This window comes from Nipponia nippon, unplaced genomic scaffold (assembly GCF_047370975.1).
Source record: "Nipponia nippon isolate SJK-2023a ecotype South Korea unplaced genomic scaffold, ASM4737097v1 scaffold_4, whole genome shotgun sequence".
Lineage (NCBI taxonomy): Eukaryota > Metazoa > Chordata > Aves > Pelecaniformes > Threskiornithidae > Nipponia > Nipponia nippon.
Genome location: NW_028262358.1, coordinates 18,048,101 through 18,075,391, shown reverse-complemented (window position 1 = coordinate 18,075,391; position 27,291 = coordinate 18,048,101). Strand labels below are relative to the sequence as shown.

The following is a 27,291-nucleotide window of genomic DNA, read 5'->3' as shown; positions in this document are numbered from 1 at the left end:
ATAGGGTCTGCAATTTGGGATTGATCCGTGCTTGTAGCAGGCACAAGTGATGGGTGGTTGGTGCAAATGTCATACACATATGTTGTTATATTTCCTCTTAGAAGTGTGTCTTGATAACATCCAAATTTTGGCATACTTCTGGAGAATGAGGTTCTTGTTATGGATGCCAGATAAACTGTGCAGGTTCTTTTGTTCAGAATGTATGTTCCAGTGGGTTCCCTCCCTCAAGAAAAACGTGTTCTTGTGCGCAGCCCACGTACAAGCACAAAACCGCGGGGTGATGGGGGTACCTGGTGAGGAAACGTTTCTCTAAGACCACTGAAAAATACGTTGCCCCTGACCCATTATGTCTACTAGAAACAGTTACAGACTTCCTCAAAAACGCTTAATATTGGTGTTTGAAAGCAACTTAGGGAAACTCAACAAGTTTTTATTCTCATCTTTTAAAAATTGCAGTTGGAGCTGTAAAGAGCATTTCCTAATAGGCTTTATTAGACCCCTGTTGTCTTGTTTGGCTCCAGCTGACCAGTTACAGTACGCTAAAAAGAAATGTTTTTTCCTTGGTGCTGCATTTTTTCCTGTAACAGAAGGGAAATGTGACAAAGTGGATTAGTGGTAACTGAGTGGCTTTACAGAATCTCTCATCTCTGATCATGTTTATGGTTAGCGAGCAGATACTGAATAAACTGGGGTGAAATGGGTGATGGGCTCTGTACTGCTGCTGAAGGAACACACGCCTCTTGGGAAGCAACCCTTCACAAGTGGTGTCAACAAGTGGTTTTACTGGCAGCCTGTGCCCAAGGATGAAAGGTGAAATGGGCCAGACCGTGTTATCATACAAGTATTGTATTCCCTAAAGTTCTCCTTGCAGATCAGAATGCCAGTGTATTGGGGAAAAGACAGGTACTTCTATTTTTACTGTCCACCTTTAGAGATTTCTTGCTGGACACAACATTTGAAAGTTAAATCAGAGGTGACGGGTAAGAGCTGAGGGCCTAGGAGTAGTTCTTGTGCTGGCTGGCAGGGTGTTTCAGGCGGAGCAGCAGGGCCGGCCGATCAGAGGGGAGAAGGTGGGCGTAAAGACAGCCAGGCCTTGATGTCTTCTAGCGTCGCAGAGAGAAGATTCAGCTCATATAGACTTTTTGTTCTCGTTTACTTTTGGCAACAAGCAGACTAAGTTGGAGTGTGGATGTTAGTCTCCAGGGCTGCTTAGTTCCTTGATTTACTTGGTGGGACTTTTTGTTGGTTTGTTTGGGAGGCGAGGAGGAGAAATGGCATGTTTTAGTTGTAGTGCTTCACGCACGTGCAGATGTTCCAGCCAGCCACGTTAGAAGCAGAGCATTCAACCAGTGACGCAGTGCTGGGAATTACAGCTATTGTGCAAGCCCTGGAGACTGGCTTATTGCCTGAGTGACTTAAGAGTTTGCTGGTGAGAAGCGGGAGGAGTCATATTTAGAGAGGGTGTGTATGTGTGCTACCGATTTCACAGCTTGCTTTGCAAAGGAAGTTCGGCTTCTTTTAAACAGCAGGCAGACATCTGTGAGAAATCCAGGAGCACAGAAGTGTGACCGAAGAGAGCAATAAGCTATTATTTAGCTGGGATTTCCACATCTTAGCTGGGTGGAAATCTTGGTGCTCAGAAGCTTGCTTTTGCAAAATCCATGGGAGGGAAAGGCCCTGACCATGGGGCACCATGAGGGGAGTGAGGGCTGGGGTAGGAGGCACAGTATGACCAGCCTCATGTGGAGCTGCTGCTTTGGGGGATTTGGTCCTTGTAAAGTAGCCTTTCTTACCGCTCTTCTCCTTTGTTTTTTCCTCTTGCTGTATGATGAGACCAGATGGGTGTTGCTTCAAAGGAGAGTTGGACATCTAGAGAAACCATTTCGGATCTCACTGGAGTATGTTGCTAATGGGAACAAGAGCGTAGCGGCCGTGGATTCCTTTGCAATGAAGAACTGCAGTACGGGTAACGTAGAGTATTTTATTGCTTCTAGTTCATAGTCTTTCGATGCCTTTTTGGAGAGGAGCATGATTTCTGGCTGTCACAGAGTGAAAGCTTCTTGTCACATCAATTGCTTAAATAAAACAACCACGGTCCCCTTCAGGAAAGAATTTTTTTAGTGTTGCCTTAGAAGTTTTTGACTTCCTGAAGGAAGCAAGATTTTTTTTTTTTTTTCCTTTGGAAAGAATTTCTAGGAAAATTTCATTTTGGGAGAACCAAAGCAGTATTCGTCCTGGCTTGCCAGATGCCTGTCCTGACAACTTCACTTTGTGCAGCAGAAAGTAGAACAGATGAGTCGTTCCTAGACAGATAGCTTGCAAGTCATCTTTTTGAAGTTCCTGGTAACAAATTTCAGGGTTGTTTTTTTAAACAACTGTGGAAAACTTGATTCTAATAAAGTATGCCTTTCTTTGGCAATGTTCCAAAGCAGTTATTGCTGAGTAACCCCTAATAGGTCAATGTAGTGCGTGGAATTTTAATAATGGGAAACCTTAATGGGGTTACTTTTTTAAATACAAGCTCTGTTAGCGATTCAAGTATGTAAATTTAGTGCTTCATGCCAGAAGCAGCTGCATTTTAGTTCTACCAGCTTTATGGAGCTTGTGAATCATACTGAAATCTTTAGGTGGCATGTCAGTGAAGAATATTATTACTTATAGCACTTAACACATTACCTTTTGTCCGTTTTATTTATTTGGAGTACTGTTGAGTTGAGCTGCGTGTCCTTCTTTTCAACCTGGCTAGGACAGGGGAATCTGCTGGAGAGTATACATTATTTTGGTTATTTATGTTGCTCTCCACAAAGGCCAGTTGTATTAAGGGGTTTATTGCACTGTCCATAGATAAAGGTGATCTCTAAGCTCCAATAAGGAACAGCCTGGCATTGTGCTGAAAGTGCAAGACATGTTCAGACAGAACGCCCCTGTGTTGCTGCTGATGTATGGAACACATCTTGGTATCTCTGTAAGGCTGAAAATAAAGTATTGCAACTCCCCAAAACAAAAAAGCGAATGGGACAGAAGTCATTCAAATCCGCAGTGCTTTGGGAATTCATTGCAACAAATTTTATGACAGAGTACAGGAGATACTCAGCTCCCATGAAGGTACATGGATTCTTCTCTTGGGAGTGCTTGAAGGAGAGCCGTAGGTGAAGGACAGTCAGCTGAGTGAAAGGATAATGTTGGCCGAACGAGCACGTGCCAGTACTGGGCATCGTTCTGCAGATGACAGATGTCAGTTGCTGAGGCTATTAAGATACACTGCGAACAAAAGAAGGAACAAATCTCCCATTTTGTCTACAGATTTGTAGCAACTGGCCACTCCCCTGCTCTGCTTACGGGACACGGTGTGTGAATAATACTGCCAGGGAAGAAAACCACTTGTTCTTTTTTCAGTTGGTTGAAACCGCTAAGCCTTCTGCACACAGCTGAAGATATGGTACTGTGTCCTTTTACTAGAAAAGAAGGTGGTGATGAGCAGCCGAGGATGGCACCTTAGGCTTGGAGGAAATAGGGAAAGCAATAAGAAAAGATTAATCTAAATCTAATTTTTCTGCAGCTGTTAGAAGCCTTTGGGCAGCTTAGCTACTCAGATACCTTAATGTCACTGAAGCACCTAAAGCATGGGTGAATTTGGGAAAGAAACATTTGAGAAACAGTAACAAGCCTTCAGCCTGATTTTTCTAAGCCTTTTAAAGACCATATACACAATTTAAAAATAAATAAAGGCACACAGACAATCTTAGGAAGTTAGGCTACCATTTCCATAGGTGGATACAGATTTGGATCTAAGTTAGATGCCAACAGGGGCTTGAAGAAGGTAGAAGTTTGAGGTTGGGATTTGCTTTTGAGCATGGGAAATTCCATTTGAGTTCTTTAATCATGGAAAAGATGGGATTTTTATTGCATTTGAACTGAAAAAATAACAGCCTATTTGGGATTGAATGGGAAATTAAAAGAGAAAAATTCAGATGCTGATAAAATTCTGAATTTTTTTAATTCTAGATTTAAAAATTCTAGATTCATATCCCATCTAACTAAGAATTGTTGAGTGGAAACATAACTCTATCATTGCAATGTCTTACTTGTACTCCACATTTCCCTTTCTTCACTCAACAATGGAGCAGATTAGAAAATTGAAGTGATTTGTTACTTGAATATCTTCACATTTCCCAATTCCTGTCATTTAATTTGTCTTGATTGGGTTAGTTTGATAGAAAAAAGGAAAGCCCTTGCAGGTTGAGGGGTTTCATTTGGTTTTGGGTTTTGGGGGGTTTTGTTGGGGGGGGGGGGTGTTTGGGTTTTTTTTTGTTTGGTTTTGGTTTTGTGGTTTTTTTGGGTTTTTGTTTTTTTTAAATGCTCAGGATTGGTGAAAACTGTATTTGGTGCATCTCATATCATTGCTGTAGTTCATCACCACCGTTCTCAGGCACTCGATCCTCTGGCTTTAATTCTTTAAGGGCTTTTTAGCACTTGACATGTGCTGAGTGTTGGGTTTTTTTTTTTACAGAAAGTTTTCCTGAACCATAGGGTTAGATTCCGATCAGAAAGCCCCTGCAGTCAATAGAAAGGCTGGTTGGACTTCTATAGCTTTTGGATCAGGACAGTTAACAGGTAGCATTGCTCATCATCTTACAGCCAATTGACTTTCAATTACTGTCTTAAATGTGAAGCAGATTGTGTTTGTCAGTGTGTAAAACCTAAACTATTGATTGTCTAGTTTTCTTTCTTACCACTTACTATTTAAAGAAGTGCAGTATCCAAAGCAAAAAAAAAAAACAAACAAACCACAAATTGCAGAGAAGTAATATATTAATTTAATAATGTCAGTTAAGAATTTGTTCCTTCTACAAGTAAAGTAATTGGTACAGCGGCATTTTATAGTTGACAGTAATTTCTAGTAATAAAAATAGAGTTCATTTCCTAAGTAATGTATTGACTTATTAATGATATTTAATGGGTTTCTTACTGATTTTTTTATTGCAGTTGTAAATTAATTAATTTGCTAACTTATTTCCAAAAGTCTTAATTAAAGTACTTAATAGTAAGCACAAGTAAATGACAAGACATTGTTTTACTTAGCAACGTTCGATTTACCAGTTCTAAGTAACTTTTTAAGTAAGGGGCGTGGAGATCAAATGCTTCTAAAATGCGTTAAAGGTTTAATGATGCTCCGAGGTTGTTAAAAGCAGTTATTTCAGACACTCGGCCTGTCCAAGAGGAAGCACTTAGCTTTCAAGTTTTCAAGCTCAGTAAGCAACATAAAAACCATATTTATTTTGGAGAGGGGAGAGACTGTGTTGTTGGTTAAGTTAATGCTTCTGTCCACTCAGCAATAGCTTTTTTCAGTAGATACTCAAAGTACATAGCAATACACTCATTACCTTCAGAGCTGATAAGTAGTTCTGTAATGATCTCATGGTTATAATACATATGCAGATTTCTGAAAGTTGAAGTTAAGGTTGTGCTGAAAGCAAAATCCTTCATCCACAGCAGAGGACCTCTCAAGAAAGGAAAAATTTTGAAGTCCTAAAGGTGATTTCACTGGAAAAAGAGATAGTGAGGGAAGAGGAAGAATACGGACTTGCTACATGTATGAGGAAATATGAGCAACTGCCAGATAGAACTGTTCATGATTCCATTTGATAAATAGTTTAGCAACAGATTTATGAATCAACTGCAGGAAATCAATAAGGGCTTTCACCAAACAGGATTAGTTCTGTATCTGAATCATTACTAAAATGATGGTTTTGTGTATTCAGACAAAACCTGAATATGCATCACTCCAGTTTTCCCATGTATGCTCACTTTCTGCAGTTTGTCTTATAAATTAATTTGCTGAGAGGACGTTGTGGTTAACTGAACTTAATGAAATACCAGTGAGCCCCTTTTCAAAATGAGTTCTTGATGCTTCCTACTGGAAAATTGCCTAGAAAATTTAACCTCTTCAGGACCAAGAACTGAAATAGTATCAGTGCATCCGATAGAATCGTAGAACAGCCCAAGCTGGAAGGGACCTCAAAAGATCATCTGGTCCAACCTCGTGTGGGAAGGGGAGCCTAGGCGAGATTATGTAGCACCCTGACCAGCTGCATCTTGAAAACCTCCAGTGATGGGGACTCCACCACGTCCCTGGGGGGGTTGTTCCAGTGACTGTTTGTTCTCACTGTAAAAAATTTAAACACGGGTTTCTAATTGAAGTCCCACATGACACACTTACAGCTAATTTAGATGTTAACAATGAATTAAAAAAATTTTTATAACTTCTAAGTAAGCTTCACTTGAGTAAAATTGCAAGATGTTTACAGAAGATTTATGAAGCAACTAACTTAATTGTGTCAAGATTTTTTTTATTAATTATTTGCATAGTTGTAATTATGGGAGTGGAGAGAAGACATGTACCTTCAGTGGAACCAGCCATGTCATCTTATATGGTCTGGAGATCCACCGCTGCCCAAAAATTCAGGGGAACAGGTGAACAGAACAATGAGCACAGTCGGTATTGTGCCGTTGTTCTAAAACTGAAAAATAGGCATGATTTAAAAAAAAGTAGTCTTAGGTTTCAGAAGTAGTTTTCTCTATCTGAGATTTAGGACCAACATTTACCATAATACTTAATGGCCTATCCAGGTCATATTTGTGTAAGGAAGCTGGAGAATTTCCTTTGGCATTAATGCCATGGTTAATGAGCTTACCAAGCCAGAGGATAGATCCGGAGTTAATTGAAGTCAATGGGAATTATTCAGTATGTTTGGATCAAGTGCTGAGTATCCTTCATTTAAAAAAAAAAAAAATTTAGGCAGATTGGCTGCATTTTCCTCGGAGCGGCCTATGCTATTTATACAGTTCCACTGAGCTGGTTTTCCGGTGGATGTAATTTCACTAAGTAGGCATTTGGAATAGCCTTTACTATTTTAAGAATATTTGCCTCCAAATGCTTTGGCAACCACCTTCCTCCCTATTCACCTCTGCTTCCCCATGAGGTATGACTGATTATTCTGACTTCAGGTTGTGTGCCAAAACCCATCTCTAACCTGCTAGTGTTTTAATCCTGTAGGGATCTTGTGTTGGAGAAAAAACTACTTTACAGATGAGCGTGGTGGCTGTAGTGAAGTTAAATCATTTTAAGTTAATTCCAAAGTGAAAATGATTTCACTTGTGGTTTGTGTCCATTTAAGTAAAATAAATTTAATGCACTTGTTATGGGGCTTATCTTTGTTTTCATTTTTCATTTTCATCTTTTTAAAATTAAGTTATAGTAATGCGAGGAATAAAAAATTAAGCAAATTTAGTCTTAATATTGCTTCTAGAAAAGGCACAGTAACTCAATTAGTGGCAGAGTAGCTTCTTACAGGAATGAATTAGTGATTATGCATTGCTGACTGTGAACACCTACTTCTTGTGGAGCCAAATTTAGACAGTGATAGTCATGTTAAATAATTCAATCTATTTAGAACATTAGTGTACTCACCAAAGGGGAGGGGGAGATGAACCTGGGTATCTAGAGCATTTAGTTTTCATAGGTCTGTCATGCCAGTATGCTGGTGAATGGGGCCTAGTGTTCTGTTGTTTTATTTAGCAATCAGCTGATGATATATTTAGTTTTTTAAGATATGAGGAGGGAGGTATAAAGAAATGTTTTGGATGGTGTAATAATGCTCATAAAACTGGTCTTTAAAATTGATGCATTCATACAGAAGGTGGAAAGGCTGGAGTCTGCCACAGCAGGACTGAATGTGGGTGTTTCTTAGACAAAGTTACTGTCCCACCAGAGTGGGCAAGTTCATCCACTCGAATTCAAAAAAGGTTAGGTGATCTGGGTTAAGAAACAGAGTTGAGAAATCTCAACCTTTAAAATCCAAAACTTTAATAATCAAAAGAGAAGGGCCTACTCATAAGAGGTACTGGAAAGTGCTTGAGAGACACTGCAAATCCCTCAGTTCCCCTGCAAATGTTGGCAGTTGTGGGTCTTAAGTACTTTTTAACACCTTGAAGAATTGGCCCATACATTATCTTTTTAATGCTGTATATGATTTTTATCCTGACCTTCTCCCTTAATTAAGGCTTATTTCAACGGGGAGCCATTGATTCAGTGAAAGAAAATGAACTCTGTAATCTGCTTTCCCCAAATTGAACTTATTTTTATTACTATTAATTGCTGCCACTTAGTTCTTGTGATGTTTTAACTGCTTGGATTTATTGAAACAATCATAGGATTCACTATTATCACTTGAGAAATGGGGAGGACAGTGATGATTTACAGATGACCCAATGATTTTAAACCAGTATTACTCCAGATTCAAAGATTTATGCAAGCTGATTCCATTGTATAAGTAGATGACGGTCTCTCTCTCCGTAATAAACCCCTACATTTTCAAAAGACTGCTAGCCTGTAGCAGAGGGCATGCAGAACTTTGATTTTGCTAAAACAAAGTCAGGGGTAGTTTTGCTCTGAGTTTGGTTTTATGCAGATCCGTGAAGATCCCTGTTAGCTGTAGGAAAGTTTTTTTGATTTAAACAGGACTGATGTTGGAGGATGTTAAGACCTGGCTATGCAACTTGATTCATGTTTGTGAAGAATTACAGTGGTCTTTGAGAAGAGCTGAGAGACAGCAGGGAAGCTTAGAAAGTCAGAACAGAAGAGGGAGATGATCAAGCAAAAAGGATAGGAGTCAGACTGCATGAGCAAAAGGATAAAAGAGAGAGGGAGAGATGGCGATAAATCGGTAATGCTGAAAACAAATGACAGGATATCAGGCTGGAATAATTGGTCTAGATAGTGGAAATTATTAAAGACTTTGACCAGTTAGAAAGTGATTGGGATAAACATTTACAATCCAATTGATTAACTAGAGCAATCAAACTTAATCAGATAGCCACTCAATCAACCAGACTGAACTAACTAGATGGATAATCTGTTGAACCGGCAAAGAAACCAAGCAAGACTGAGAGAAATTCAGTGAATTGTGAAAATTGATTGGAATGCAAAAGGATTAATCAATTAACATTTAAAATTATCAAATGCAAAGATAAATGTGTGGATGTTCAGGTGGAAGCTAGTCCCGTTTTCTGGTATGACTCCAGAGCCCAAAGGGCATTGGAGAGCAAAATAATTTTTGGAAGGTGAAGAACAAGAATGAGGAGAAGATGGGACAAGAAGAAAAGAAGATTTTCTGTGTGCACTTCCAGGCTGTAGAAGACAAAATGATGTCAGCAGCAAGAACTTTGTTGTTTTTTTTTTTTTAAAGGCTTGCATAGGAATCATACACACGAATGCCGGATTCTGATTGAGGAAAGGTATAATTCCTTCTCTTTCTTTACCACAGTGAAGACTTCAGATTTTGGCTCAAGGTGCTTCTATACCTTAGGGCTTACCTTCTGAAGTATTCAAGTTCAGCTTGTTTTCTCTGACTGAGAAGCCTCATTGCAAATCTGCCCTAGTCTTGCTATAAGATCCTGTCCACCTCTTCCCTTTTCTTGTCCAAAACCTTCCTCTTTCTGCCTCAGGGAGCCCTGCTTGCTTTGTCCTGCTGTGCTGTTTCTGCATGATCTACTGCAGCCAGCTTTCTTAGCAAACCAATCGCTGCACCAAACCACAGATGTCATTTAATAATTCTGCACTGTATGTAGTGTGGGAAAGGTGTGGCACGTTAGTGCCGGCAGTGATGGATACATTGAAGTAGACGCTCTGCAATAGAACAACTAAAACCAAAAAGCCCTGACCTTGTAATTCCGAATCGAATCCATAATACACAAATAGAAATGCCAACTGACTAAACCTGACGCATCGATTTTTCCCTGAAAAATTTAAGAATCTGTAACGGGGGACCGAAGTTTTCTGAGAAGGAGTGCATGCCCTTTCAGCAAATGAGACTCCTTTATGCTGTATTTGGAAACTCACAACCCGTAGCTGCACATCAGAATCTCGGTCAGGATCATTAAACCTGTCTGTTGTGATTCTTTTGCTTTGAAGTCATGAAACACATGGGGAAAGAGAGGAACTTTCAAAAGCTGCCAAGTGACTTAGGAGCACAAATTAATGGGATCTGTGCTCCTTACTCCCCTGGGAGTTTTCAAAAAATCCCATCATTACTGAATTGCACTGAGCCATGCCTTCCACCTGTGAGGATGAGAAAGGACAGACTGGGCACTGTGCTTCCATGGAGGCAGTTTTACAGAGTACCTCCATAAATGAGGCATGCAGGGCTTTTACGAATCGAGCCTTTGAAAGCCCTGCTAGCGAGGCATATTGATCCGGAAGTCACACACGGATGGCAAGATCTTAAATTACCAGGCAGGTTTTATTACATGAAAGAAGTTTTAAGAATACTTTTTCCCCCTCTTCTTTAAATGATTGCCAGCTGAAGAGCTGAAGTTTTGTACAACTGGGAGGTTGCAAGCACTTAAATGAGTCAGCTGGATTCTGGGTCCAATTCCAGATTGAAGCGTATTGTTCATGGGGCACGATTGACGGAGTATCAGCAAATTTGTAAGCAAAATTAGAGGTTTGGAAATGTTTTTCAGATCTACAAGGAAATATAATATAGTCAACTCTGTAAGAGAGATTTATCATGTTCCAGAAATAATATCGATGGTGGATTTTTCATTTGATGTGAGTGGAGATGAACAAAGCAACTATTTTGATTCCTTAAAACTTCGAGGGTTGAGAGGCAATCTGCCTGGTTCTGTGAGATGATGGGTTGCGGCATACTGGGATCAAAGCTGTTTTGGTTGATTTGTGTGAGCCACAATCTAGAGTAAATGATTTTGCGGAGACTACAGCAGTGAATATTCTGTGCACTTAAGCCTAAATTATGTACTGGATTTTTAAGACATCATTTAGAGCTGTAAGCAACAACTGCATAAATCCAGCATCATGTTATATAGTACAAAAAAAGATAAATATGAAAAGGATGAAATTTCAATATTTCTGCAATATTATCAGTGTTGCTATTGATTTCTAGGAAGTCACTGTTGACTCTTTAAGCACCTCATGGAATAACAGTGCATGTACATTGTGTTTATGAACATATGTTAATGAAAGCATAACAAAAAGAAAGCAATCACTCTAAGATCAGAAACACTAAGTGTAAAGTTTTGACAACAGTATTAACTCATCAGGCACTTTTATTGTACCCATCAGTAACAAAACAGTAGTAAAGTGACTCACCTGTCTACAAAAATTGCCAAGTGGCTTAGACAGCAAAGTAATGGAAGTATTTACTGCATGCGAGCTATTTCCCAAAGTAAAGGAACTGAAGTGGGTAACTATGAAGTTACTTTGGTGGAGCTTCTGCTAGTGAAATTTGTAAAGCACGTTGCACGTCATCCCGTTAATTGTTGGAGCTTCAACTACTTGCATCAGCTGAAGATCTGTCCCTATATATTTATCAAAGCTTTTGAAAAAGGAGGAGCCTAACAAGAGGTATAATAGGAACATTGCTGATTTGGAGTTTCTTTGTCGTTGCTGGGCTCTTCACAGCCAACAGAAGAATTTGGCTTGGAAAACAGAAGACTTGGGTTTAAGTTATAGCTGTTCTTTGCGGGTAAAGGAGGCTGGATCTGACACTTAGTGTTTGCAGTGATACATACGACTATAAAGTTACATTGATTTTTTTAAAAATTGGATTGCAAAATACATTTTGTACAAAGTATATTTTCTAAAAATATAGCTTACAACTGATTAAGACAAATGAGAAATGCAAAATAACTTTTTCTATCATATGTTGGAAAAAAGTTCTACTCCAAGAGATGTTTGTCCTGCTCATCTTTGCACAGAGTGCTTTGCAGTGGTCTTCCATGCTTACGGTGTTTGTCTTCTGGCTTCTTCTCATTTCATCATTGGAGCACCTCCAAGTTCCTCTGCTCCCAAGTGAAATCAGGCAATTTCTCTCATTTGGACAACCCTGTTCCTCCTCTTTCCCTTTAGTCATAAAACATTCCTGCCTATCTAATCCCATCACGAAACCTCTAGGGCAATTATTACTCCATTATAAGTTTATATTGTAGCAAGTAGTCTTCATCTTAATTGTTGATTTGTAGAATGTGGGCTAATTTGTGATTTCATGTAGGTCCCCTAAAATTATAATAAATGTGCTTCTACTTGCTGCTTCTGTTACTAGCAGTACCAGACATCAGCAGTGTCTGTAATGCAATACAGTTGTCTTTCTCAAGTATGATAGCAGTCAGAACATTCTCTGGTTCTTCTTATTTTTTGACTTTTGAAGTAAACAGTGCATTCCTTTCCCGGACAATTAGGGTAATTGCCGAAATGAAACCGAAGTGTCGTGAGCAGGCAGGATGCCACCAAATGGAAGTCGGTCATGCAAAATTACTCTTCCTACACTGCAAGCCCACAGTGATACTGTTCTGTCAATACTGCAGAGGAGTTTATTACTGTTTCCATTTATTCATATTGCTATACCATCTTAGAGCAGTACTCACAGATGAGTCTGGTCTGTGCTGTGCACTGAGTACAAGCAAAGGACAAGGAAATTAGGTTGTGAATTCCTTAGCACAAATACAAAGGCAAGCAGCAACAGATGAATAAAGATAGCCAAAGCCCTTTGGCTGGGCCACGGTGAGTGAGCATTAGCTTAGCGGACACCTGGGATGGAATTAGTTGGGAGGAAATGAAACAATTTTAAATAGCCCTTTCATCGATCTCAGAAATGAGAGAAAAGCAGTGAGTGAACAGAATGAGGCCATTTGTGGCAGCAACAATAACCAGCAGTTTACTGGTGCATCGCTAACAAGTTTAAGTTGAGGGATTTGACTGATGAAACAGGAAAGAGTAGACTTGCTGTCAGCTTTGAGTTTTTAGTTAACACTAGGCATTGCCTAAGCTGCGACCATGTTGGTATAATTGAGCGCTGGCTCTGGGGTCTCCTCTTTAGAAAATTGCACTCATTCCGAAAGTTACTCGGGCAGAGAGCTTGGTCATGGCAGAGCTTCGCTGTTTGCCTAAGGAATCTTCCTGTGCTTGTGTGGGTTTTACTAAGTGCCAAGTGTTCATAAAGAGTGCGTAGGAAAGGCATTTGATGAAATGAAGACAGTTTATTTTCCAGTTTACAAAGCCAAGCAATGGATTTGTCCCTTTCTCCTTATTTCTTTGTCTTAATAGCGTATAGGAGACCTCTTTTTTAACACATCCAGATTCTGCTGATGCTGGCTGCTTTTTTTAGCATTTGAACAAAGGCCAGAAAATATTTTCAGCTGATAGGAGACAAAAAAATCTTCTCCTAAACTCCAGCTTGCAAAGCTAATTTCCAAGCAGTTCAGCACAATTCTCAGTCTAGACCTCAACTGAACTGTCAGGGAATAAAATCTGTATAATAAACCAGTCATCTAATTCACGACATCATGGGATTCAATCTCCCTAGGCAAGATTTAGTTCAGACATTCAGATGCTTTGTTGTATGAAGTTAGACAAGGTGATATTCATCTTTTGTGACTTCAGCTATCTGAAAGTTAGGCATCATGTCGAAGCTAGTCTCTAGGGCCCCTCTGTAGTCAACAGAGAGAAAAAGAGGCACTTCAGAGAGCAATTCATTCCACCTTTAACATCATAGCATCATCAGAGTGTCAGAAAGGGGACAATGCTTTGCTTGAAAAATTGTGGCTTGGAATTTCTAACAGAACTATCCTTTTAAAGCCAGTGGGTGCTTTAATACCTGTAATCTATAAAGTCTGCCCACCAATTCCTCACTTTCGAATGAATAGTGTCAGGCAAGGAGCCTTTAACAAACAGATTCTCTATTGAACGTCCTCAACACTCACTGGTTAGCATGCTAGATAAATCATTTTGTAGTAATTATTTTGCAGGAGTTTATTCAGACTCTGTTAGGATAAACCCTGAAAAAAATTAAATGGCTGTTGAGTGCAAGATTAATAGCGCTATCCAGGAATACTTTACAATACCAGCATTACCAATAGAAGCTTCATCCGTGCAGCTTTGACAGGATGCTCCCAGTCAGACCTAGAAGCCTCTCTGCACTAAAAACATGAACTGTTCTGGGAAACCTGTATAAGTTATAAACCAGAAATCAGCCCTGGGCTTTTACCCGCTGTAGATATTTTATGAATGGGTCTAGAAAAGAAGGTATATTTCTGAAAAAAAAACCCAGTCCTTTCACACAGAAGAACATTCAGATAGAGAAGTGGTTTGTCAAAAGTAAAGTGGTTGTTGGTAGAAGCACAGCTACAGCCAAGAGCCTTCTAGTGGAGCCCTGTAGGTCATATGGCTTCTCTGCATCCTCACAAAAATCACATGTAATAGCTTTGGGTTTTTTTTGTTGACCTCATTCCTTTATGGGAGACCTCAATGAAGGCTTTTTGAAAAAATCTGTTTAAATTGAGTTGCATTTGGATATTGGATCCCATGCTGCTTTCCAAAGAGTGGTAATAGAAGATCCACATTATTTTTTCAGTTGCTTCCTTACCAGTAGGTACAATTCTCTCTCTTGCATTATCTTGTTTATTTTTATTACCCTTGTGAATGACTGTGTCACTTCTGTTCAAGCAGAAGCAGTAACTCAATCACTTAATAAAGCCTTAAACAACATTGCTTCTAAATGAGGTTAAGAGCTATATTATATGCAGCATTTGCCTTGAACCTTAATTCGTCCTACTTCTGCAAGGATATCTGGTTACATTCAGGAGTTAGTAATTTCAAATCCAGTTCCTGGAGATCATTGAATTCTAGCTTAAATTTCAACTGACAGACTTCTTAGGTATGATATACCATTAAGAGTCACGTCAGGGAATTTCTGTTCCGTTATGTTAGTGTAATCAATGTTTCTTCTTTATCAGGCAAATTTGAAACAAAATGTTTTTTTTCTGAACAGAAAATTGTACAAGGTTTTTTTTTTTTCTTGTTATATGTTCATTGTGTTGTAAGAATTTTAAACGCTAGTCTGCAAAAAAGCTGCTGATTTCCTGTACATAAACACACCCTTTTATTTCCATTTTTGATTTAAAGAAAGCTCCCTCTTGTGCAGTTCTAAATTGAGACAGAATTTCCTCTGAACCTGAGCGTACTTGCAGTCGGTTTTTTCCATTTTCCTTGTTTTAGAAGCAGACTTGAGCTGAATATCTCAGATCAAGACCAAGCTGTGTTTCCAAGTTTTCCCAAAGCTGCAAAGTTAATGGGAGTTGGCAGTCTGATGTTCCGCAGTATGCCCTCTTCAAAAAAGGGAAAGGCAAATAATCCCTCTTTCATAAATTGCTTTGCATGGAATAGTAAGAATATTATCATGTATGAGAATTATCTCACGTATTAGAATGACATTTTTAAGAAGTGACTAGAGCACAGCCACTGAGTTGCTCCTCTGCCTTGTAGCACCGCTGTGTTGTGGCTTTGCTCCTCTAGTCTTTAAGCAGGTCACAAGAGTCTGGAAGATGTTTTAATGCAGCCCAGAGAGCAGCTGCCATTTGAAAACGAGACAAGTTAACATAAAATCCTTGAGTAGGTAAGAACTGTTGTTCTGGTCTCACCTGTCTGACTTTGCCTGAAATAAATTAGGGCATATTTGCACATGCTGCTTCATCAGCGGATCAGGAGGGAAAGCAGTCCTGAACAGATGGAGGCAATAACCTCTCCTGCCAATGCAGCTGGGGGAGGATGTCTGCCTGCAACCAAAGGGACTTACCTGTATCACAGCTACAAATAACTCCAGGATCTCGTTACAGTCCAGTTTAACTCGTTAGTGTTGACAACTGTCAGCTGAACTGTTGTTGCTAAGGCTAGAGCCTTGCACTGCCTGGGATTTATGCGGAGGAGTACCTTCACCTTGTGAATTTGTGGCTGTATAGTTGAAAGTACTTGAGGTCTGTTGACTCATGGAGAGTAACATCTGTAGAAAAGTGTGAGAGAGGGACTCTGCCTGGTTTGCAGTAGTTGGGCCAAATACTTATAACAGATCTCAGGGCCCTTCTGTGGCATTTCTTGCTGCAGTTTCTTCAAGCAGCAGATCTGTATTGTATTGAGTATCAGCAGAACTCAGAGATGGGCATTTCTTGAAAGCACCTTTTTGGAGAAATAAATCACATTTCTAAAGCATCTCTCCATCTTCAGATACGTGTCCACTAAAAAGAAGCTTGGGTCCAGACTTGGTGCTGGTAGGTTTCTATTGCTATTTTCCACTACAATGAAAAGCAATTTCCACTTGAATTTTGGAAATCTGAGCAGTTCTAATAGTATCGAGTACTCCAGTGACAAAGTCTGGAAGTAATTTTGGTCAGAAATTGAAAGTCTCTGTTCATAATCTCATCCTAAAATAATAGTAATAGATACTCAGTGCTTCACCTATGGAAAATTTAATAGCTTACACAGCATCAAAAATTGTTTGACACCACATATACATTGCTGACTGAAGTTAGTAATTTATAACATTGCATGCGAGATGTTAGTGTCTAATTTACTGCATTAATCAGTGAATGCCAAATCATTTTGCAGATTGCATGTAGATCAGTTTAGTCTGTCACCTTAATTGTCAGTGAAATTTTTAATGTTGAGTTTACATTAACTGTTTGCCATACTGCTTCTCACTGAGAAAGCAATAGCAGCGTAATACCTCCATAATGCTCATGTGGAACTGTGCAGGCCTCATGGTTGTTTTTTACTGCTCTCCAAATCTGAGGTTCCCTGAGTTAAATCTGTGTTTTGCTAATGTTTAATACATGCCAAATGGAGAGAATGTTACCAGTCCTGTCAGTGCTAACATGGTAAAAAGTTGTCTCTTTGGTGCACTGTCTAGGTGAGTAGATTTCAGGAGACAGGACCAAGCTGAAATGACCCAGGGCTTCCTCAGACAGATGCTGCATTAGCATGTGGTAATGACTCAAGTGATACTGTCACCCTCCGTGCTTGCGAGTAGCATTTAGTGATACACTCAATATAGCCTTTCACTTGAGAGCCTCCATGTGTTACACAGGGCATCTCCATCTTTATTCTAGGTTTGCTAAAAATGCAACTTAGTGGGACAAAGCTATTCAAAATTCTGGTCAAACTTAGTAAGTGTTTTGACAAAAAAAAAAATAAGGGAGGAAGAAACTAAATTTTAACACCTTTTCCCTGGACTTTAGGGTTTTTTTATTTGAAACTATGTTAAAAGGCATAACGGCAGGATGAAATATCTGAAATAAAACAAATTTTGAACAATAACAAGTTTCCTGAAGCTAACCAATATTTTATTTCAGGTCAAATAAAATCTTTTGGAGTAATGCTGAGCAAACATTTTTCTTCTGCAGGGGACATTTTCATTTTAGATAGCTCTTAAAAATGAGATTATTTTTTTTTTCTGTGCGAACAAAAATATGCTATTCACATAGTGCTAGTTCTAAACAATACTGAGGCCACGTATCGCCCAAAGTGTTACTTCTTTCTGTCACAGGCAGAGAGATGGAAGCTTGAAGAAGTGAAGAGACTTGTCCAAGGTCACAGCATAAGAGCCAATTTGGAAATCCTGACCATCAGATTCCTTATTCGATAGGTACTTTGCTAGCAATTCAAGGCCCCTGCACACACATGGAGTGCTGGTTTGAAGCACCTCAAAAAACGGTGCAAGGCTGCTGTGTTTTGGCTGTTTTGTGCTCAGTCCTTGGTTATTTAATTCTTTCTTCCTTTTGTTGGGTATCGGGAAAAGTCGTGGTCTACCTGGAAGAGGCTCAGTGACTGCTGTAAGATACCTTTCACTTCTTTTTGCTAGCAGAGATGAACAAAATTGTCCAGAGACCTTCCCAGCAGGATTGTCACTGGACTGAACAGGAGAGGGAGGTAAAACGGACGTAGGACTGATGAGTTCTCGCAGTGCGGAGAAAACTTCAACTGCTACTGTCTGTGCTGAAACTGCTTCGCACACAGGTGACCACTCATTTGGATTTGCCACCCTGTCTTTGCCAGCTCTGAGTTTGTTTAGCTGTCCTAAAGATCTGGCTGCCGTGGACGCAGAGGCCTCTGAGCTTTCTGACTATGTTACCCCCTGCGGGACAGTGGATCATTGATTTTTTTTTTTTTTTTTTTTATCCATATTAGATGCTAGGGCAAGGCACTTTTATCATCTTTGTGATACCTCATTGACAGACTGTTTAAAATTATATTGCTCACTAAAAAGTAGCGGTAATTACCTGTGGGATGGGAAGGAAGGGCATGGTCAAAGTAGAGTTACTGTAACTACTGCCGCATAAGAGTCCTGCTGCTGTTTATCAAGAAATGCTGGAAAAGGAGGCAAGGTATTTTTCCTGGTTTAAGTACAAATTCCGGGGCAGTTGATTTTGTTGCTAGTATTTCACTAAACTTTCTGAATGTAGATTCCCCGTGCACTATGGGTTACGTTCCAGGCTTTGAGGTACTGCAGTGATGTGAGTAGTTGGCCAGTGACATTCGTTATAGCTGGTGAACTGCATCCACATCCCATTAAGTTAAAGCCCCGGGAGAGCTGGAAGTCAGGTGTTTTAACTATTCTCTCTGCAAAAAATATATAGCGGGTATCTAACACCTTTGCACTCGGTATAACTTAACTATACCACGGAGAGGACCATGGGCAGCTTAAGATGAATGGAAGTACAAATACAGAGCAAGCAGTGGATCGTAGTAAAAAACAGGAAGAGTTTGTGTTCCATAAGATGGCTGACCTCCCCAAGATGGCCGCTGCTCAGAGATAAGACTTGATGAAATGCAGACAAAAATGTATGTTGATGATTATTTGGACTTTTAAATTGATACTTCAAAACCAAATGTAGACACATGTAAATGTAAAGTACCTTTTAGGTTTCCCCTAGTCCATTTTATGGCCAAAAGACAGTTTGGTGGTTCTTTTTTATTATTCGGTATGTTTGTGCAGTTTGTGCTGTCGAGTGAGTCCTGTCCAGTACAGCTTCTTAACTGTAGCCCTCTCCTGAATGGGTGGGTTTTTTTCTACCATCTCCTCTGAAACTGTGCCACAATCCGATAGATCTTTGGTGGAGAGTATACAGAATTTCGTTATTTCATGAAATTGGTTTATATTTCTCTTTTCTTCGTTCTTTATACACCTAATTGGGTTTTGATTCCAAGTCAGTCAGAATACTATGCACGTATGGCTGGCTCGGGTTCTGTATGTCATTTCCATGTGCTCTGCTCCTCCTTCTGGACCTTCCCATAATTATTCATGTGTAGCGTACTACCCCTGTTTGCCACAAAACCAGACTAACCCCATTTACTTTGTAGTGGGGCTAGCAACCTCTGTTTCATATTCTCTTTTTATTACTTGTTTTGTACCCTAATGTTTATGTTTGCTAGGTCTTGATGAAGAATGAGCAGTAAGCTGTGTGTCCTCGTACTTCTCTATTTTGTATAATGAATCGTTTTGCAGTTATAAAGGATTTAGTTATAAAGGATTTGTCTGCCAGGAAGAGGTACATTTGCATTGTATAAATAGATTTATCTAGAGTCAACAAGTTGTTACGCTTTGCTGAAACCTGCCCAGCTGGGAGGAGCATTTTACATAATAACAGCAGTAGCAAATTTGCGAGAATTTAATACTATTGCTGATGATAGTTAAGAGATTAATTAATGGCCAACTGAATCAATTAGCAAAATTGGGGGAAGAGGGGTTGGAAGAACCTTGAAGGGGAGCTTGCGCTCAACAGAAAGCCTACTGACAAAGCTTATATAAAGGAATATTTTGGGTTGGCATACGTTTTATGGTGCCAAATTTGAAGATGAGAGCTGTAAAAGAAATGTCTGTCAGTTCTGAGTTATTGTGCAAAATCTTCGGAGATTGCACAGTCTACTCATTGAAGGGTAAAGATCTTAAAGAAAACCTAGAGTCATAGAGATGTAAGACATATTCTGTCTCCTTGATCTATCTTTACACATAGCAACTGTTTTATTAAGATTGCTGTCCCAGTATTAAAAATAATTAAAAAGCTATTTTAATATTATTTAACATTTGTCTAGCTATTCTACTGTGGCTAGCAGCCCACAGGTATCTCATCCTCAGGGCATGGTAATTCTGAGTGATGATGTTGGTCAACTCTTACAATTCTCTCTGCACCTCAATATATGTTTGGGAAAGAGATCTTGCATGGAAAGCATTAACCAAAGTGTCTTTTAGCATGCCACAAGACAGTAGAGAGACTGCCTGAAACCTGGGTCGTTGTCTTGGAATTCTAATGTCATCACTTGTGTTTTTTCCCTAGTATCTTCAGCACGTACCTTAGCTTACACAGAGCTAATCACTGTGTTCTTTGCTGGCATCTGGTTTTTTTATGTAAGCATTCCCAATTTGTAAGTCTTCCACATGTTCAGGGGTTAGCAGAGATCCTCTGGTAGAGACATGGACTCCAGGAAGGAGTCCTTCTCCAGGCTTTTTTTGATGTTGAGGGCTGTTGACCTTCAGCAGCTTTGCTCCTGGGAAAATTGCATTCAAGTGCAGCAAGGCCTTGAAGCACAGCCTGATACACAAGAGCAAAGAACTGCTACTTCTCCATCCCTTTGGACTGGCTTCAAAGCACTGAGACGTAGGCAGTTTTCAGTGCATTCATCTGGAAGAGTCACCAGTGAGTCATAGCATCCACCAACATAGTGATGTTCGGGGATGTGTGGAGGTAGGGTAACGCTGCAGTGTTTCCTTTTGCTTCCCTAGAACTGAAAGCTGGATAGCTGCCGTCTGCATTAAGGCCCTTCCAGTGGCAAACCTCCTATGCGTCACCAATACTATTGCTCGCCCTCGCAGCAAGTGCTCTTGGGCAATTTCATTTTGCTTGTGCTTTGAGTTTTTGAGGTGGTGTTGCTCAGTTTTTGAACAAGCGGAAATTAGCACCTTGATGAAAATTTGTTGCACTTACACAATTTTGGAGTTTAGCAGAGGTTGGCACAGTAAAGAGGGGCACAACGTGAAACTTTCTCCGCCAACAAGCTTCTGCTTCTACCTGGAACAACCATTGCTCTTCCACTGTGGGGCCACTGCTTTGCACAGTAAAGCATTTGGCTGTGATGTGAGGATGCATCTCTGCACCCTGCTGAAAGGGACCACATATGCATGCCCGTGATTGTGCTGATTTGTGATATTCCACCCATCTCCCCGAGGAACTGATCTTCAGTAAGGCCATAAACCTTAATTTAATACTGCTGACAGCTAAAGGAGAGATACTGCTTTAAACAGTTATAGAAGCAGAATTGCATTTTAGAAACGAAAAATATGATTCCTATCTAAAATGATGTTTGAATACAGTTAAGTGTCATACCTCTATTTGTGTTTTTCATGACAAGGCATGCACATGTACCTCTGGCTGATTTGGCAGTGCTAAAAGCGCATGACTGAGAGATCACGGAGATGCTACTATTGCAGGGTTCAGAGAGAGGTTATATCTGACCTGCGTGGAATCAGCTCTTGATGAGCCAAGCAATCTTCTCCAGTCTCTCTTTTCTGTGGCTTTTTTCTTAGATCTGGTCAACTTCAGTCCAACTCGTAGAGGTTGGAACAGGAGTCAGAGAGTTAGTCTGGTTTGGGCAATGTACGGTCTCATTTCATTACTTGAAATTGGTTGGTGTGTGCCTTAGTTTCCTCATCTTTAAAATGTTAGTGATGTTTTTCTTGATGTGGTCTTTTTAAGAAATAAGAATGGGAAAAAAATCCACTATGTGTAGTGGCAGTGTTGGTTGTGCTTGGAATTGGGGAGCCTGAACAGGCAAAGATAAAATTTACTTGAGTAATTGAAAGTGGATTTGAACCCAGCCTTCTAGGAAGCAAAATGTGAAAAAATACATCTGTTTCCTATCTAATCAACTCTACGGTTCACCAAAAAGAGGCACGCATGAAGTTTGGAAGCACTATTTTCATGACCTGTCTCCAGTAGCCTTGTTTCATTTCATATTCAGTTCCATGTCTGATGTTGAGAGTGGACCCTTGTTAAATCTGCTTCTGCTGTCTATAAATAAGCTTAGAGATCTTAACCATCACGTGATTTTGTCAGCGTCTGCCGCATGTGGCAAGCAGCATTCATCTTCCAGTGAGCTAGCAATCAGTCTGGCCAGTGTTCCCCGTGGGTAAGGTTGCTGGCTGATAAGAGCTGGTCTCCAAGCCTATTCGGACCCAGAGAGGTCTAATGGGAATGGCAAAGCTAATAATAGAAGTTGGACCTTTTTATTTTCCCTGTCCAAAGTTTGTGTTTTAAAAAATTCACAGAAAATCACAGAAAAGGGTTTTTTGGTCTTTTTTTAACCAGTTGCTTACTGTTACAATATAGTAATCACTGCTTTTAGGAGAGGTATGAAAGCTGGGGGGCGGGAGGGGGTGTTTTGTTTTGTTGGGTTTTTTAATCTCATGAAGATGCAATGGTGCCTGAGAGAAAAGGGATTCAAATAGCAAATGCAGTCTGATATTGAAACAAGGGCAACAAAAAGCAACCGAAAGAAATGAGATTTGGGATTTTAACAAAATTACTCTATCCCATTGTATTGTTCGAAGTCAGGATGTTCATAATTAGGGATGAAAACCTTAAAGATCTGCTGTGTGAGATGAAATTGAAAAAAACGTCCAATGCGTACACAGTGTTTCACAGGTATTTGGGAATAAGTATTTTCCATCTCTTTTGGCCCTTTTCAATTTTGTAGATACCACAGAATAAGTAGGTACCGCTGCATGCTGGAAAACCACACTTCCTTTGTAAAATTCGCTGCTGCTGTTTACTCGCTTACTATTAATTTTTGGATGTGCTGTTGGAGCTGCTTAGTGATTGGTAAGCAAATCATAGGGAAAAATACATATGTTACCATGAACCCTAATAAAAACAAAAAAGCAGCTAGATTTTGTGCAAGATTAATAGGGAAAAACATTATCATGTCATTTATTGCGCTCAGCAATTATTTGCTGTCTTAGGGGCTATGAAGATAACTATTAGATCTTCAGTCAACTTCCCTAATTGAAAAATGAGAAAGTGTGAAACGGAGCTGACTTTCTTATTCCACATTCTTATTTCATTATAGTTTTAAGGAAGCTAGTTGTTGCTGTAAATTCAGGAAAGCCACATCACACCAACATTAACGTTGGGAAGTCATTCAAGCAAAAGGTAGGAAAAGTAACTAGACCTGGTCAAAAGCATTTCCAAGAGAACGCAGAGGGCCTGTCTAGTCTGAATGCTCCGTAGAAAGTTCATGCAACTGAAATGTGGCAGTGAACAAGTGCCGCCTCCTCAGGTGTGCTATGAAGCTTTCTTCGGTGTAAGCAATCATACTGGCATTAGGCAAGGCTGAAGGAGCAGGTGTTTTAAAATTTGTATACTAAGCATATCATCCTTACTTTGAAACAGCAGCAGCAGTGGAGAGGGAAAGCACATTAGAACTGAGCTGGATGAATTACTGAGTGAGTTCCAAACCAGTAAGTGTCCACTTGAGTTTCCTGCCCAACATTTTATCTTTGTCTGAATTCACATGTTTTCAAATTTCTTGGGTTTATGACAATATTTAGTTATGTGTTGAAACCTCTTAAGTCAGTATTTCCAACCCAGAATTGTTTTGAAACTTTTGTTCTGTGAGAAATTTGGGCATTTTTATTTTATGGTTGGATACATTTTGAAATGTTGACATTTTCTGTGAAATGAAAATTCTGTTTCTATGTGGCTCTAATGAGCAAGATTTCTCGCCTTGGAGTATAGCTCACTGTGGGAATGCTGCACCCTTAGCGTGCAGGGCAGGGGGTGCTCCTTCAGTGGGAAGTTACTTACTATCCTCTGTCTTGCCTTCATCAGATGTTTGGCCTTGTTCATTTTGTACCATAAATTATTCAAACTGCACTGTGAAGACAGAGTAAATAATTTCCTTACAGGTTTTTTTCATGGCTCCGTTATCATAACATCTTAGTTCCTTACAACTGTTAATGAAATGAACATCATAGAGCTCTTGTGGTGAGTTTATTCCCATTTTATGTATAGGAAGTGAAATAAGAAGATTAAAGCCAATTTATGTAACTAGAAAAATGGGCAAGCTTTCAGGCATATACAAACATGGGCTGCTTTTTCTGCCTGTATCAGGCAGTCTAATAAAAAGAGATCGCCGCCTCCTGCAAATGTGGCTTCACTTGCATCCTTAGGCAATGACGGCAACAGTAACGATGCTGTTACAAAGATTAAAGCCAGAAATTATGAAGTGTTGACTAATTCTGGCTGCCTGGTATGAAAAACCTGGAGTCCAATCTTTTTTCAAAGCATTTTTTGAGGACATTGTATTTTCCAAGTATCTTTCTCACTGGCCTCATTTGCAGCTGCGACCACTTGGATTCTCTGCAGATCTGAATACAGGTGTCCTGGGCTGGGTGGCTGGGGTGGGTGGCTGGAAAACGAGGGCAAGGTAGCTCGCTGTGAAAGTTTTATGTGATCTGCCCTGTATCACATTGGAGTTCAATGGCCATTTGCCAAGGATGGCTTCAGTTCCCTTAAACATGAACTCGTCTTCTTTCACTTTCCTACCTCCTTTATTTCATACCTTCCGACTTGTCTAATGGTGGAAGTAGGGGTATTAATGACTTGTATCAATAGAAAATTCACTTTGTTCTGGTATATGGCTATCCTCAGCACCAAGCAAGCCATCAGCCTTCAAATGTCTGAGCTGCTATAAGGCTGGAGGGTTGGAGATGAGGAGTGAGGAAATGATGTGCCCATCAGAAATGGAAAGTCATAGAAAAATCAATAATCAGAAACTCCTCAGAATTCTCACTATCCTTTTATACCTAGACAGCAGCTTTTCTTTGTTTCACACAACCTTTAAATCCCCCAAGTACTCTCTCTTTAAATATCTCTGAGTCAAGGCCTTGAACTCAAACCAAAGGAGGAGCAGATGAAATTGAGAAGTTAATGACAAATACTTGTGGCAGATAAGCATTGTCCGAGGTTGCACAATCCATGATTTTTAGTGGCGTTTAGTGAAGGAACGTTAAGACTGCAGCACTAGCCCATTAGAAAATATTATTGAAGAGGTGTAATTAAATAATAGGAAAGTTTCTCTTCTTTGAGGGGTAGCACATATGGTGACGTAAGCATGGTGGAGTTCCATGGGCAGGTATTTCTTGCTACATACATGCATTTAAAAATGGATGTTTTTCACTGTGTATGCTAACAGGGTCTTGCCCCGAGAACGGTTGGAGTCAATTCAGCTGTGTCCCAGCCGGACTCCTCAGGGGTAGCCCAGAGAGCAGCTGCTGTTTGGTAAAACGTGCACGAGGGTGAACATTCATCCCAGGTCTTTGAAATTTCTGTTCATCTTTTTTGGCAGAGTAGAAATCACAGGTTTTTTTAACAACAACTGAGTACTGTCCTATTAAGCTCTCTCGTTTTAATGTGTGCTGAGTGGGAGGGCTTTACCTGACTATTGGTCCCTAAAGCTTTCGGTAGCATTAAAAATTATGGGCTGAGAAGTTGACTGTAACACGTGAAGGTATAATTAGTTCAGCTTGAGTAATCCAGCATGATAATTAGCAGCGTAGCCCGTTCACAAGATAAGGGATATCTTTGGAAATGCCTGTAAGAATTTCGGTCTTCCCTCCCACTTGGCCAGCTGTAGTGGCAGTAAGGTGAAGGTTCCCATTTTGCACTCGTCAGACATCATGGTCTTTCTGGCCGCGTTCCTCAGGGACAGGTATGCCAGAACTTCCCAGTGCACTTCAATTTCTCTGCTGATCAAGGGAGCGGGGAGGAGAGAAGAGGCAACCCAAGTCGGAGAAAAATCTGCTGAGGAGTGAAATACATCCCCTTTGGCCCCACAGTCTGAGCAAGAAGTTGCTTATCCTGCGTTAGGCTAAGCCATATGATTTCCCCCTTTCATGCTGATCTGCTACATGGAAACTTAAGTCCAAAAGGATGAGCAGTCAAGAGTCCAGGCTGTCATTTGTGTCCGGGGTCTGGTACTGGATTTAAACACTGCCAAGGCTGGACTGTGTTGAGAAGCAGGACCTGTGAGATACAAAGTCAGCACTTGTTCCCCAAGGAGTTGTTTGTTTCTCCTTTCAATTTAGAGCCTGAAATGCCATTTGTTTAATGTTGCTGTTTAAATAATGATTTATAAGGCTCTAAGCCAGCCGTGGTACAGCTTAATGACTGCTATAATTTATGGATGCCACTGGCTACATAAACACTGCTGTAAATATAAAGGATGTCTCCCACAAATTTTACTTTGATACTTATTTGATACCATTCATTTTCCTTTCCTTACACATCATCTGTGTGTGAGTTGAGGCCACTTGACTCAGCAATCCAGGTCATTCTGGTTCACCTTGCCAGGAGTGATTGGGGCTGGGAAATGAAAAGATCAAGTGTCTATTTTTGTTACAAAACATTTTAATTAAAAATTAAGTTTCCTTGCGCTTGGATGCAAGCATCTGCATCAAGTGGCCCATTAAAAGGGTCATTCTTATTTGGGCTTTTTTTGGTTATCTATTTGTTTTAATAGTTAATCATCTCCTTTATCCAATTCATTTTGCCTTTGTGCACACAGTAAGCAAGCAAACGGGAGACAGGAATAAATCATGCACTGTCACAGAGCCCAGCCATTCCCTGGGCTGCAGCTTTGCTATTTGTGTTCTCTAACCTATACAAGGAGCACGTATATACACATCTAATGCAAATCTGAGCTAATTCAAGCCCCATCTCCGCAGAGATGAATGAGCATGCAAATCTGCTGCTTTGTTTTGGAGGAAAAGCTCCTGGAATTGCTTGATGTCTAGTTGCAACTGACGGCTTTTAAATACCGCAGTCAGTTGACTTCAGGAGACTTGTGCTCCTGGGCTGCAACAAGGACACCTGGGAAGGTAGTAGGTGCTCTTGAATGCCTTGCTTCCATTATAATTAGTGTTAATGCAGTCATGTGCTTGGAAAACTGAGTGCCTTTACAAAGTTAAAATGAATTGAGTAAACAGAAGAACTCCATTGCCTACAATAACCCCTCCTCTGAATCTCTGCATATCGTATCCCAGCAGCTGCTGGGATAAAACACGGACGTTGCTGAAAAGATTGCAGATAAACTGAGTGGGACACAAGAGCTGCTAATAAACGTGGGCGTTTCTTCAAAACCATCTGTGGGGTAATTCAGAGAGACAAAAGTACTTCTGTATTTGAGTAGGACTTCAACATTTTTAAGAGTGTCATGGTGTTAATAACCTTTATGGAAGCGCTCTGGGCCTTGTCTCTTAACTTTTCTTTAAGTGGTGCTTCCAGCAACATGGTGCCACATAGGTTCACTGCATACCCCTAGGAGAAGCAATCACCTACTGAGTTACCAGAGTCGCTTCGTACAGTTTTCTAGCATCCATTTGCACGCTG

At 40.1% G+C, this 27,291-nt stretch overlaps 1 protein-coding gene across 1 annotated transcript in view; it reads left to right on the top strand.

Annotated features, from left to right (window-relative positions):
* ALK (ALK receptor tyrosine kinase) overlaps nucleotides 1-27,291 on the top strand; it is a 233,931-nt gene that overhangs the window by 125,138 nt on the left and 81,502 nt on the right. Inside the window, exon 5 of the mRNA XM_087774317.1 lies at nucleotides 1,839-1,966. Coding sequence (XP_087630443.1) covers nucleotides 1,839-1,966 — 128 coding nt within the window. The remainder of the gene's footprint in view (nucleotides 1-1,838; nucleotides 1,967-27,291) is intronic.